This window comes from Leuciscus leuciscus (assembly GCF_965113295.1).
Source record: "Leuciscus leuciscus genome assembly, chromosome: 14".
In the NCBI taxonomy this organism is placed as follows: Eukaryota; Metazoa; Chordata; class Actinopteri; order Cypriniformes; family Leuciscidae; genus Leuciscus; species Leuciscus leuciscus.
In genome coordinates, this window is record NC_138738.1 from 4634509 (window position 1) to 4648988 (window position 14480).

General features: G+C 38.8%; 3 protein-coding genes and 1 long non-coding RNA gene across 4 annotated transcripts; all 4 read right to left on the reverse strand.

Annotated features, from left to right (window-relative positions):
• Window positions 1-109: 109 nt before the first annotated feature.
• LOC309474154 (odorant receptor 131-2-like) lies at window positions 110-2247 on the reverse strand. Its single transcript, XM_082136533.1, has one exon. The coding sequence runs from the start codon at window positions 1429-1431 to the stop codon at window positions 508-510; it is 924 nt and encodes a 307-aa protein (XP_081992659.1). The 5' UTR covers window positions 1432-2247; the 3' UTR covers window positions 110-507.
• Window positions 2248-6013: 3766 nt separating this feature from the next.
• On the reverse strand, window positions 6014-8063 carry LOC309474563. Its single transcript, XR_014197382.1, has 2 exons — window positions 6739-8063; window positions 6014-6249 (listed from the first exon to the last, which is right to left on the reverse strand). It is a non-coding gene; the product is annotated as an uncharacterized lncRNA (long non-coding RNA).
• A 40-nt stretch (window positions 8064-8103) lies between these two features.
• Window positions 8104-10275, reverse strand: LOC309513909 (odorant receptor 131-2-like). Its single transcript, XM_082190003.1, has one exon. The coding sequence runs from the start codon at window positions 9214-9216 to the stop codon at window positions 8293-8295; it is 924 nt and encodes a 307-aa protein (XP_082046129.1). The 5' UTR covers window positions 9217-10275; the 3' UTR covers window positions 8104-8292.
• On the reverse strand, window positions 10272-13696 carry LOC309513908 (odorant receptor 131-2-like). The gene has a single exon (XM_082190002.1). It carries the CDS (start codon window positions 13121-13123, stop codon window positions 12200-12202), a length of 924 nt encoding a protein of 307 aa, XP_082046128.1. The 5' UTR covers window positions 13124-13696; the 3' UTR covers window positions 10272-12199.
• Window positions 13697-14480: the final 784 nt, after the last annotated feature.

Consider the following 14480-nt stretch of genomic DNA (forward strand, 5'->3'; position numbering starts at 1 on the left):
TACTGACTAGTCGAAATACCCCAATAAATGTATGAATCATAAAAAAAAATATGGTCCCATGTGCTCCTATACTTGTCTCGCAGTAAGATCATTCATTCAACTTAAGGGTTCACTTTATTTACGTTAGTCAATATGCATATTTTAAAATCAACTAAATCAATGGACAGTGAAGGACCAGTAGGCCTACATATAAAGTCAATATTTTAACAATATTGATAGGTTATTTGAAAGCCTATAAGCAAGTTTAATTGTTATATGCCAGTTTGACTATAGCCTACACAAAACTTTTCCATTTTAAGTCAAAATACTACCTGTCTTCCGAATGGACATTTCTCTGAGCCCGCAAGGGACACGATTATGTTTTCCGCTTCAGGTATACACCCTTCAAAACATATTTGTGCAACAAGAAAAATGTTAATGACTATTTCCAATGTCGACTAGCAGCAGCAATAGTCTCTTTTAGTTGAGTAATCGATCATGCCCATAGGGCCATGCCCATAGGGCCAATCAGAATTTTGATGGCACAATTTTTACAATTATAACTTTGCATGTAAAGTATTCCCTCATTTGTTTCATAAACTTCTGGTCTCGGACCCCATAAATCAATGGACTCAGTAATCTAGGCATAATATTTGTGAGCAGATAAATACAGAAAGTGATCTTAGTTCTGTGTGCCGGGAAAAAAGGATTAATAAACAAGTACATAAAAGGGGTGACATAGGAAAGCATACAAAGAAGTAACTGGACGCCATGCAACAATATCGTATTCTGAGCCTTATTTGCTGAACCCTTTGAAGCTGCCTTTCTGGCAGTGAACAGGACTCTGCAATAAGTAGATATGAGAATTATCCACACCAAAGACATATAGATGATTTGTGATACATTGGTGTTGTCCTTGTGGGCTTTGGAAGTAAACAAATTGAATGGGTAGCAAAGTACAACAGACCTGAAGAAAGATATGGGCTGGATTGAAAATAAAATAATGATATCTGCCAGAGAAGGAATAGCTCCTAACACCCATAGCAAGCATATAAAGATGTAGGTTCTTTGAGGAGTGCAAATCTGAGAGTGATGCAGTGGTTTACAGATAGCAATGAACCGTTCTATGGCCATACCAGCCAGATTCAAAGGAGTGATCATAAAGGTGGTTGAACCAAGAGCAATCAATGTGCAACACCACGAAACATTAATAAACGGTAAAGCGTAGGTCAACACATACAAAGTTACTGATAAACATATCATGAGCATGTCATTGATTACCAGGTGAATGTATAAAATGTATCTGGAGTCTCTTGTAAACATTAGATTAGAAAAAAAGGTCACTACTAACATTCCGTTGATGAAATTAATGATAAAACCAAGACTAACAATCACAATGTTTTTGGCAAGAGCTTCTTCATAACTATCCACAAACCAGATCGTTGAGTTCATTTCTGAGAGAGAAAACAGGACAGTGGTTAAAAAGGGCACATATTGTATCTAGTCCAAACAGATGATAAAAATCACTTTTGAATACTGAGGTTAACATTTTCCAGGAGCTTATCTCATAAACAATATATTTGTTCCCCCTAAATTGTAATTCAAATTACACCTAAACCTGCTTAGACTTACCTAGAGCTGAAAAACCGGTTCTGGACTGTGGGAAGTATGAAGCTCACATGAGTTTTAATTAGTAGAGTGCTACTTTGTTATTTATGGTTTGTGGAAAGGGTAGAGATCATGAATATTAAGCCTGTTACCAAGGATCATCTAATATTTGCATTCATGACATCATTGCAATATAACAGCAAGCATTTGAAAATGCATCGGATTTGCAAACTGTTTTAGCACATTGCTATGGAGTTTCTAGGGTGTTCTCAGTGGTTGCAAAGCAGGAATGTACATGTTTGTTTATGTAGACTGATCTCATAAAAAAGCAGTGACAGGAGATTGATTTTTTTTCCATGAAGCACAATAGTGGCCAGAAGTTATGTCTGGCCTAGGAACATTTCTATTTCTATATTTATAATGGTCATGATATGACATCACTCTACGGCATCTTTTTAAAAAAAACATAAATTCAACGTATAAAGAATAATACTAAATCCAAAATGTAAAAATGTCTACTCTACTTCACTACAAGAAAGTCTGCATTCTTTTAATTCATCTAAAAGGTCACGCTGTTACATATCGATCTTTTATTGGTAACACTTCTTCACGAGATACAAATTCCCAGGTCAGAGCTCACCAAACTTGGGCTGTGTCCGAAATTGCCCCCTATACCATTAAATAGGATACTGTTTGAGCCAATTGTAGTGGTGTCCGGTGACCCATAATGCACTGTGATGGTCGTGCCAAATGAATTCCAGCGTCTCACCAGAAGATGGCGCCCGCAGCCGAATCATCCATCCATTCATTTTCCAAACCACTGGTCCAATGTGGTTGCAGTCTAATATTCATTTGAAACTTAGAAAACGCCTCGGTTACGACTGTAACCTCGGTTCCCTGAAGAGGGAACGAGCGTTGCGTCGAAAAGCTGACGCTATGGGAACGCTTTGCGTGATGACGTCTTGAAGCACATGTAAAATCAGTCCAATGGTGTGGCGGAACGTCAGAGGCGGGTGACGTCACGTACCAGGAAGCTATAAAAGCCGGCCCGAAACAGAAAACGAAAGCTTCGTAAAGTCTGAAGTCGCGCTGACAGGCATGAAGGAGATATGGCAAGGCGACGCAACGCTCGTTCCCTCTTCAGGGAACCGAGGTTACAGTCGTAACCGAGGCGTTCCCTTTCAAGGGAACTCCCGTTGCGTCGAAAAGCTGACGCTATGGGAACGTCTATACCAACGCCTCCATAGCTACAAATGTCTGTCCTGTGTGTAATCATGTGAGCAGCACTAAGAAGACAAAACATGAGACCCTAGAGTAGAGTCTAAATCCAGAGAGTAGAACCTGACGAAGGTGTGCGGTGAGGACCAGCCTGCCGCATCACAGACGTCCTGTAACGATACTCCTGATATAAGGGCCTTAGAGGCCGCCATACTCCTAGTAGAGAGCGACCGGACAGCCAAAGGAGAAGGCTGTCCAGCCGCCTCATAAGCCAGTGAGATAGTCTCAACCACCCACTTGCTCATCCTTTGCTTAGACACTGGACCTCCCTTGTTAGGGGAGCAAAAGTCACTTTTACGCCACAGGGCAGCTCTGTGGACATACGCGTCTAACGCCCGAACAGGGCAAAGCAAATTATTCGCCTCCTGGTCCGATTTCGAAAGGGAGGAGGACCTCCAAGTGCCACGAAGGAAACGAGATACCAAGGGGTCTTTCCCCACAGACATTCCACCCAAAGGACTGTGGTAAGCACCTATGGCCGCCACAATAGATAGTCTGTCAACTGCTCTAGTAATAACATCGAGCAGTTCCTCAAACGCATGAGACTGAGGTGGCGAATCCTCAGACTCAGCTTCAATACTCACAACATCCAACTCCTCAGAGCTGGACAGTTGCAGTATTGGTGCCTCTATCGGGGGGGAAGAAACCGCAATGCGTGCTTCCACACCCTGATGAGAGGCACTGGATCTGTCAGATTGATGCTGAGATAAGGCAGAGCCCGTCTCAACATCCACTGACAGATCCATTTGCGAACCCCAGGTCTGAGATCGCCGCCGAGCCTCAGCCGCGGCGGGACCCGAGCCCTCGGGAACGCGATCGGGATTGAACCGAGCCAAGCGGGATCGGAGCGTGCGCAATGGAAGCGCGTCGCAATGCACACAGTCACCACCCTCGAGTGCTGACTGGGCATGCTCCTCACCCAAACAAACAACACAAAGAGTGTGAGTATCACCTCCCGTTAAATAACGCGGGCAGGGATGGACACACACTCTAAACTGCTGCTTGCTCGCCATACTGAATATATATATATAATATAGACAGACAACACCAAATAACAAGGACAGATTCAACACAGAGCGCAACTGAAGACTCAGAAAGCTTTCGTTTTCTGTTTCGGGCCGGCTTTTATAGCTTCCTGGTACGTGACGTCACCCGCCTCTGACGTTCCGCCACACCATTGGACTGATTTTACATGTGCTTCAAGACGTCATCACGCAAAGCGTTCCCATAGCGTCAGCTTTTCGACGCAACGGGAGTTCCCTTGAAAGGGAACTGGCTGTCCAGTAGCAAGATGAAAAGATTTATCTTGAACTATTGGAAACTAGCTTGTAAAAACCTTTATTAAACAATTTAATAGTCAAGTAAAAAGGAATTTGTATGATATTAAACAGCAGGGGAAAAGCGATAGCCCTTCCGGCACACTCAGTGTTGGAATTCACTCACTCCTTTTCATTCATTCCTTCAAGTGGACTATATATTAGTGGGGTAATGTAGGGAATAGTGAGAGAGGATAAAAGGGGCGATTTCAAACACATGCAGCCTTGAACTTTGGAAAGCAACGAAATTTGAAACGTCTTCTCTTGAGCATGCGTTTCTGGTCTCTCACATTCGCATGCATTTGAATGCAAGTAAATGTAACGAAAAGTGTAGTGTGACCACCCCTTTGATTCATTGCTTCTGCCACGTGGCAAATGAACGAAAGACTCCAGAGGATAATTAGTCATTTATGTTTATCCTAATTTATCTTTGGTTGTAAATTTAAATAATAATCAAAGATTATTTGTGTGGACGTGTTCCTGGAATTGTAACACCGTCTACACCGGACATGACTACACTGGTCACGCTGCAACATCTAAAGGCTGTCTATACAGGACACGACATACTACCTGTTGCAAAGCATTTTGTCCTTCGTGTCAGTACCGTACGTCATAAATAGAACGAGGCATCAGTTTACTGTCTGAGATTTGTTGCTCACATTGCGCTGCATTCAGTGTAGACAGAATCACTGTTTATAATAAGTTTTATTGCTTTTAGTCGCATCCGGTGTAAACAAGTTACTCTGCTCAAATCAACGAATACCTTCTTGAATAAAAAACTACTGTTATGGCAGAGCAACAGTTTGAAGAGAACTTTGCTGAGCAAGATAGTTAAACTGTTGACTGTTTTTTATACCTACCCACAGTACCTGAACAAAAGCTCTTCTGGTTTAATGACAGACATTTTAGGGTAACACTATTGCCTATGTGAGAACTGAGGCTACCATCACAGTAGATCAAGAACGTATGTCTTATGTTCAACAGGACAGAGCACTTGAAGTGAATTGGTCAAGCTTAAACCTGAAGCATTAGTATTGCAGAGCTGCTAGGTGCCCAGCATGCATTGCGGATGGTGCCAAACTGACCTGAGTTACTCTGCAAAATGGACAAAATCCGCCAAATTGGTTCAAAGGGTTGTTGTTAGCATTATATTGGTTGTAACTATTTACTTTTTGCATGTTATTTTGTTGGCTTACCCTTGTAAGGCCTGCCCAATCGTTCCAACGACAGTTTACGATAAGCAGGTGAAGGTTTACTGTGTGTTTCTGTCTTTTCAGTGTGGCAAAGTAATTTAATTCCAATTCAACTTTTATTTGACTCCATTTTATCACAACCTAGAATTTAGGTTAGAATGGCAATTGGTTATTGGTCATTTATATAATAGTTTAGAAATACATTTGATTATTCTATTTAACTCTTTACTTTATATTTTACCCGTTCAGGTTAGGAAACTATGTCGCTTTGAGGTCCTCACGTCGGCCGTTTATAACGGGGGTCTTACGATCACAAACTCGCCAGTTTTGAAACTCTATATTAACTCTATATTAAACCATAGAGTTTCTCAAGAGAGAGTTCAAATGTTAATTTTCTTTGTTTTCTTAGAGAGCTCAACCAGACTGCCCGGTATTTTCTAATTTCTCAAGTCTTATAGTTAATCCCTCCTTGACGGCGTGGGTCAAATTCAGATGAGCCCTTACGCTGAAAAATTGTCTTTACAATGTTAGCAGCTGTAGAAACCTTCAGAGGTCTGTGTTCACCTGCAGAACACCCAGTCACACCAGGTGTATGTAGTTTGAGTTCAGCAGGTGGATGAATGCATTAAGGAATTCTACCTGTTGTTCAATGTAGAATGTGAGCAAAGCTCATAGAGTCAATCTGGACCTTTGTGACTTGTTCGGTTGACGTGCCATTCCTTCATGGAGAAACTTCTGCTTCTGTGGCACCTTTCCCATGACGATAATCTGTCCCTTCTTGACCAATCCTGACACCTCCAATTGTGCAGTTGTCTGGGCAGACTTCAATGGATGAAGGGGTTCCCCTTGGTTCCACACTGCTTTGTGTGAGACACCTGAAATGCATGGCCACTTCACAATTGAACACTGATGAACTTAAGACCGTAAGGAACACATAATGCAACAAAACAAAAAACAATAAATGGGTTCATGTCAGCAAGTGCCAATGGTACATCGGGTCTCAAGTGTTTCTCAAGGTCATGTATGGTAGGGTGGTCCCATTTTTAACATCCAATTCTTCACTACCACTGTGATGAAGTTAATGATAGTGAATTTATTATTTACAAGTTAAATTCTAAAAGTATTGTTAGTATTATTACTACTCCTATGCTGCGTGTCCAACATGTTAGTACCATTGTAGTTTTTTTGCAGTGATGGGTATACACCTGTTAAACACCTGGATGTAAACAATGCATTGACAGTTTTCCAGGATGAATTAGCAAACAGCAATGCGACCAATGACAACTCATAAAGGACAACTATATAGGCCTAATTCTTTAACGAGCTATTATGAACGAGTAAATGTTATTTTCAATAATATTTACCTTTCAGTGGAGTTTGGAGTTTGCTTCCTCTGTCAAAACAGAAAGTGTAATGAGAGGAGTGGGTTTCATTTTCGTTTCTGTTGTGTTCCAGACATTGTGTAACTTGGCCTGTCGCGCACATTCGGCCATAATGAGTTATTTTAAAGAGAATTATTAATTATTTATTGTCTCTTCGAAAGCTCCTGTCACTTGACGACGAGATTCCTCAGGTGAGGTCAACATAACATACCTCAGAATAACCACATGACGGCGCTGCTAAGATAATAATATGCGGCTAGAATTGAACAAGAAACAAGGCTAAGCAACCTGGCATCTATGTCAAATTGGTCAAATAAGATGAATCTAAATAATTCTCCAAATTTCCGTAGATAATATTTCACTCTGCCATTTATCAGGTGTAAAATATCATCCAAAGCGGTGCCGACGTTCCCTGTCACGTGAAAATTGATACTTTTTCAACAGTGCTTACCTCGATGGACCATTCACAATCGTTTGTGATAAAAAAAACAAAAACACAAACAAACAAACAAACAAAAAAACACATTTTTATTAATATGTCGGGCAGTAAGGTATATTTATTAATTTATATTAATAATTATGTTTTTTTTTAATACCATTTTAAGCTTTCTCAAGATTAGGCCTAACAGTGATTGTAGTCTGTTACTTTATGGCCTGGCTCAATAAAACAACGTCCAATATTTTACAGATATACACACATTGATTTGATTTATACAGGCATGCTTTCTGTAGGATAATTAATACAGATTTAGAACAATCATTTCTTGATCTCTGCTTTAAATTAAATGATCTGGTCATATTTAGCCTATTATAAATATGGGATAAACAGATTGTTAAAGAGGAACATACTGTTTCAAGAAACATGAAACAGAGTAAGTACAAATATTTTTTGAATACATATACCGGGACCCTCAAAATGTAGGGCTATTTGCACTTTTAAGCCACACACTTAAGTCATTGCATTCAACAATATATCATGTAGCTTATTTAAAAGAAAGACATGTATTAGGCCTGTATTAGGCCACAACAAATTACCATAACATTTAAAAGAAAGTTTTGTAGCCGACTAGTCGAAATAGCCTAATTAATTTATGAACCATAAAAAAATAAGCCCCATGTGCTAGTCTCGCATTATGATCATTGTACATTCTAGTTAAGCATTCATTTAATCAACATACATCAATATAATATACATATATTAAAATCAACTAAATCAATGGGCAGTGCAGGACCAATAGGCCTACAAAGTCAATATTTTAACAACATTGATATTGGATAGCCTTTTAGCAAGCCTAATTGTTATATGCCAGTATGACTAGCCTACACAAAACTTTTCCGTTTTAAGTCAAAATACTACCTCAGTCTTCCGAATGGACATTTCTCTGAGCCCGCGAGTGACACGGAATAAACAAATGCAAAGTCAAAACATATTTGTGCAACAAGAAAAATGTTAATGACTATTTCTGATGTCGACTAGCAGCAGCAACAGTCTCTTTTAGTTGAGTAATCGATCATGCCCATAGGGCCTTAATATAATCAGAATTTTGATGGCACAATTTTTACAATAATAACTCTGCATGTAAAGTATTCCTTCATTTGTTTCATAAACTTCTGGTCTCGGACCCCATAAATCAAAGGACTCAGTAATCTAGGCATAATATTTGTGAGCAGATAAATACAGAAAGTGATCTTAGTTCTGTGTGCCGGGAAAAAAGGAGTAATAAATAAGTACATAAAAGGAGTGAGATAGGAAAGCATACAAAGAAGTAACTGGACGCCATGCAACAATATCGTATTCTGAGCCTTATTTGCTGAACCCTTTGAAGCTGCCTTTCTGGCAGTGAACAGGACTCTGCAATAAGTAGATATGAGAATTATCCACACCAAAGACATATAGATGATTTGTGATACAGTGGTGTTGTCCTTGTGGGCTTTGGAAGGGAACAAATTGAATGGGTAGCAAAGTAAAACAGACCTGAAGAAAGATATGGGCTGGATTGAAAATAAAATAATGATATCTGCCAGAGAAGGTATAACTCCTAACACCCATAGCAAGCATATAAAGATGTAGGTTCTTTGAGGAGTGCAAATCTGAGAGTGATGCAGTGGTTTACAGATAGCAATGAACCGTTCTATGGCCATACCAGCCAGATTCAAAGGAGTGATCATAAAGGTGGTTGAACCAAGAGCCATCAATATGCAACACAACGAAACATTAACAAACGGTAAAGCGTAGGACAACACATATAAAGTCACTGATATACATATCATGAGAATGTCATTGATTACCAGGTGAATGTATAAAATGTATCTGGAGTCTCTTGAAAACATTAGATTAGAAAAAAAGGTCACTACTAACATTCCGTTGATGAAATTAATGATAAAACCAAGACTAACAATCACAATATTTTTGGCAAGAGCTTCTTCATAACTATCCACAAACCAGATCGTTGAGTTCATTTCTGAGAGAAAACAGGACAGTGGTTAGAAAGGGCACATATTGTATCTAGTCCAAGCAGATGATAAAAATGTCTAATGATAACTGAGGTTAACATTTTCCAAGTGCTTATCTCATAAACAATATTTATGCCTCCTAATTCAAATTACACCTAAACCTGCTTAGACTTACCTGAAAAACTGTTTCTGGACTGTGGGAAGTATGAAGCTCACATGAGTTTTAATTAGTAGAGTGCTACTTTATTTATGGTTTGTGAAAAGGGCAGAGATCATGAATATTAAGCCTGTTACCCACAAGGATCATCTAAAATTTGCATTCATGACATCATTGTAGAATAACAGCAAACATTTGAAAATGCATCTGACATGCAAACTGTTTTAGCACATTGCTAAGCAGTTTCTAGGGTGTTCTCAGTGGTTGCAAAGCAGGAATGTACATGTTTGTTTATGTAGACTGATCTCATGAAAAAGCAGTGACAGGAGGTTTAATTTTTATTTTATTTTATTATTTTTTAAGCAAAAATTGGAGCACAATAGTGGCCAGAAGTTATGTCTTTATATAATTTTTTTTAATATATCTTCATCCTTTATTTAAATATTATACAAAAAATGTTAAAGATTTTGTAAGCATATTGCATGCATAGTTGTGATTGGAGTCAGTTGTTTTATTTGTGATAATAAAGCAATGAATAAGCCCTTGATATCCACTAGAGGGCAATCCTCCCTCGACCATTGTCATTCAATCAAGAACTGCATTTCCCATGATCCTTTGCACGGACACATGTGTGATTGCATTCAGCTGCTACTACATTGTTTACTCACCCTATATAAGCCTGTTTTTTTTTCGGTCTCTCATTGCAAAATCTTGTTTGTAGTCATATACTGAAATTCCAAGTTCTATTCTGGTTTCCTGTATTTATGGTTTTGACTCTTTAGCCTGTTTTTTTTTTTTCCATTACTCTGTCTGTGTTTCCTGCTGTTGCCTATTTGGAGTGTTTGCTTGTGTGTTTGACCCTGTGCCTGTTATATGGATTTTTTTATTCTGGACTACCCCACAACCTGTGTGTTTCAGAGCAGTTACGTGACTGAAACATGTCAAATTGTGCAGACATAACGTTTGGCCAGGCTGCCATACAAAGAAATTATGAACACATGCAAAAACAACTGATTACCAATAAAATATTAATAACTGATTATGTTGTAGTCAATGTATTATTTTTTTTCACTGTGAGCTATTTATTTTTCTATGCATTGTTTGCATAGTAAAATAAATCCTACAGCTTTACCCCTTTTATGCCAAACAATTTTGTCTGATAAATCTCAACCACTAGGCCTACGTTAAATCATTGTAGATAAAACTGTAAACTTAAAACACAAAGGATCAGAATTTACACTCCAATATTTTATTAAAGGGGACATATCATGCTAAATCCACTTTTTTTAGCCCTTAAATGCATTTTGTTGTATATTTGGAGTGTTTAGAAGTACAGAAAAGTTTAAATTATTCTCTTCAGGTGCTTCGTTGATATCTTTATATTCTGTTTTGGTCATATTTTTCAACCTGTTCCGATTTTTCTGTTCTCTATGACGTTTTTTGAACTATTACGTCACAGTATTTGCAGCGGAACTGCCAAATAAGGACATTGACTTCCGGCCCACCACTTCCAGCAATCCGCCATTTTTATTTCTCGCTGCAATTTTGTAGTCCAAGCTAAAGGATGCAGAAGTTACGAGAGGGTAAGTTAAAATGTTCGGTTGTTGGATGTAGTAACCCACACGCTTCATTACACCGTCTAATATAGATGAACTGCTGCGCTTGTGACAGGGTGCATGTTTAACTGAAAGAACGAGCAGAGAGAGAGACCCGGTCTCGGAGCCAGGCGAAAGTGTAAACAAGACTTCACCGTCTCCAAACTAGACGCTGTCTTGCTCTCTCTCCCTCGCACATATTAATCAAAATAAATCGACACGGTGGTAAAAGGTCGAAAGACCAAAGTTTCATGTGTAAATACAGTAACACACCATTGCGATACATACATCCATATGAAGACGTTGTTCTGCAGGTTCGTCGTCTTTATTTTCCTCTCGCTCCGGCTCCGACTCTGGCTCAAACATGTAAGGCTGGATGGACAAGTCTTCCGTTGTTGACATTTTGTTAATAACGTGTGAATAAAAAGTTTCTGTGCCGCTAGATAATCGTATCTCTGCTATCAAACTACAAAAATGGCCGAACCGGGTGGAGTTGAACCGAGTGTCACCGCTACAACCTGGAGAGGGGGCGAGGTATGAAGTGTCTCAATTGTATTTAAAGAGACCGCACCAAAACGAGTTGCTCTCAGACGCACATCAGAAAAGGGGTAGAAAAGGGGCCCGTGGAGCTATAATAATGAGGAATTCAGACCCAAGCATTGCAGTTCCGCTTTATATAGACTACAAATGTATGATTTATATGTAAAAAGGAACGATTTAAAAGCATGATATGTCTTCTTTAAAAGTAATAATCATAATACAGTACTATCATCAACATTAAGAAGCAGATTTCCCATATTGTAGTTTGGTTATGAAGACATTTTGATTGATAAAACAATGGTACAGTCCAATATAAAGACAAAATTTGTAGTTGTGATTTCTTAATGGATAATTCCCATATTAATGGGATTAACTACTGTGTTAACTTCAGAAGAACTGATTTCATACATCCACTAAAAATCACCAAAACACCAGCTAATTAAAAGACATTGAGCAAAATGACTCAGACAATTGAAGTTAGTTTTGAGCAAAGTTTGTTCATCATTTATTTGTATATGCCACATGGTTTGATATTTTATTGTATTCAGTTGCTTTCATACACTTTCAAGTTTAAATGACATTAAAAAATGTTTGGCCACTGTGAAGATTTTCAAACCTCAAATAAAATAAATGTCATAATTAAAAAAAAATATATACATATATATATATTTTTAAATAAAATGTTGCCAAATAAAAATCATAATTTTGATGGCACAATTTTTACAATAATAACTCTGCATTTAAAGTATTCCTTCATTTGTTTCATAAACTTCTGGTCTCGCACCCCATAAATCAAAGGACTCAGTAATCTTGGCATTATATTTGTGATTAGATAGTTAAAGAAAGAGATCTTAGTTCTGTGAAAAGGAAAGAAAGGACTGAGAATCATATCCAAAACAGGGGTGACATAAGAAAGCATACAAAGAAGTAACTGGATGCCATGCAACAATATTGTACTCCGAGCCTTATTTGCTGAACTCTTTGAAGCTGCCTTTCTGGCAGTGAACAGGACTCTGCAATAAGTGTAAATGAGAATTATCCACACCAAAGACATATAGATGATTTGTGAAGCAGTGGTGCGATCCTTGTGGGCTTTGGAAGGGAACAAATTGAATGGGTAGCAAAGTACAACAGACCTGAAGAAAGATATGGGCTGGATTGAAAATAAAATAATGATATCTGCCAGAGAAGGTATAGCTCCTAACACCCATAGCAAGCATATAAAGATGTAGGTTCTTTGAGGAGTGCAAATCTGAGAGTGATGCAGTGGTTTACAGATAGCAATGAACCGTTCTATGGCCATACCAGCCAGATTCAAAGGAGTGATCATAAAGGTGGTTGAACCAAGAGCAATCAATGTGCAACACAACGAAGCATTTACAAGTGGTGAAGTGTAGGTCAACACATATAAAGTTACTGATACTGATATCATGAGCATGTCATTGATTACCAGGTGAATGTATAAAATGTATCTGGAGTCTCTTGAAAACATTGGATTGGAGAAGAAAGTAACTACTAACATTCCATTGATGAAATTAATGATAAAACCAAGACTAACAATCACAATATTTTTGGCAAGAGCTTCTTCATAACTATCCACAATCCAGATCGTTGAGTTCATTTTCTGGTTCTTTATCAGTAAGGATCTGGATCAGAAAGAGGAGACAGTGTTTAAGAAGTGACCTATTCTTAGCTTAGCTTATTCCTTTTTAAGAAGTCTTAGACTTACCTTGGAATAGAAGAACCGCTCTGGATTGAGGGCAGTCTGAAGCTCACACGAGTTTTAATCGGTACAGTGATACTCATGTTATTTATGGCTTGTGGAAAGGTCACAGATTGTGAATATTAAGTATGTTGGTCATTGCCCCTGGGTCACTGTAAATTTGCCTATCCAAACATTTACTGTTACTTTCATGACAGTGGAATGTTTGCAATGCAAACCAACATAGAGAATATTATAACTAATTGACAAATCAGTGCAGTTTATTGAAGATTTGTCTGAAACTTTTCCATTCATTACATATTTTATTAACTAGTTTGTGGCAGCATTTTAGAGTATTTGCATTGCATTGCAAAATGTGTGAGAACAATTCATAATGCAAAGTTAGTAAATATTGCACTCTGAGCATTCCCACAACAGGCACTATACCATCACAATGATGGATATTCTACTGTAAATTTTGACTTTCTTCACAATTACTGTCATAATCAGAGTGGATAACCATTTAAATGTGTAACTTTACTAATATGTTAATAATAGTATTGATTTTTATCAAAATTTTTTGTCAAAATTGCAGTGAGCGAGCCTGTTGAAATGCACGCACGCCTGCAAACAAATGCCAGCATGTTGACGCGCTCTGATAATACTCGCGCTAACTGAATGTCCATGAGTCTTCCCTTGTGGCCCAGTGGCAGATTCCTCAGGCTTTCGCGCGAGAGACCTGTGTTCGAATTCCGGTCTAATGGCAAATAAAATTATGCCGTCAAATGCTCGCTCTGTCAGTTCCCTGAAAAGGCGACTACAGATGTGTATTTTGCAGCCAACGAGCGCGTTGTACAACCCGCTCGCCTGCACCCAAACACCGTTTCTATGGTTTCCGTGCATCACTGGCGAAAGGAGAAAAGAGTGTTTCTAGTCCCGCTGCGGCCAGACCGACCTCCATTTCTCACACATTTCTCATTCCCCTCTGAAGTTCAGGCGACTGGAAATGTCAATATTGCAGTGAACGAGCCTGTTGTAATACATGCACGCCTGCAAACAAACGCCAACATGTTGACGCTCTGTTATATACTCGCGCTGAATGATTGCTTGTGTGTCTTCCCCTGTAGCCCAGTGGAGGAATCTCAGGCTTTCGCGCAAGAGACCTGTGTTCGATCCTGGGTCTTACCGGCAGATAAAATCATGCTGTCATACTTTTGTTCAGTCAGTTCCCTTAAAAGGCGACTGCAGATGAGTTTTTTGCAGCCAACGAGCGCGT

Bases quoted from the DNA above. Each gene is read 5' to 3' on its own strand.
- LOC309513908 (XM_082190002.1), bottom strand. From the start codon at position 13,123: ATGAACTCAACGATCTGGATTGTGGATAGTTATGAAGAAGCTCTTGCC.
- LOC309474154 (XM_082136533.1), bottom strand. From the start codon at position 1,431: ATGAACTCAACGATCTGGTTTGTGGATAGTTATGAAGAAGCTCTTGCC.
- LOC309513909 (XM_082190003.1), bottom strand. From the start codon at position 9,216: ATGAACTCAACGATCTGGTTTGTGGATAGTTATGAAGAAGCTCTTGCC.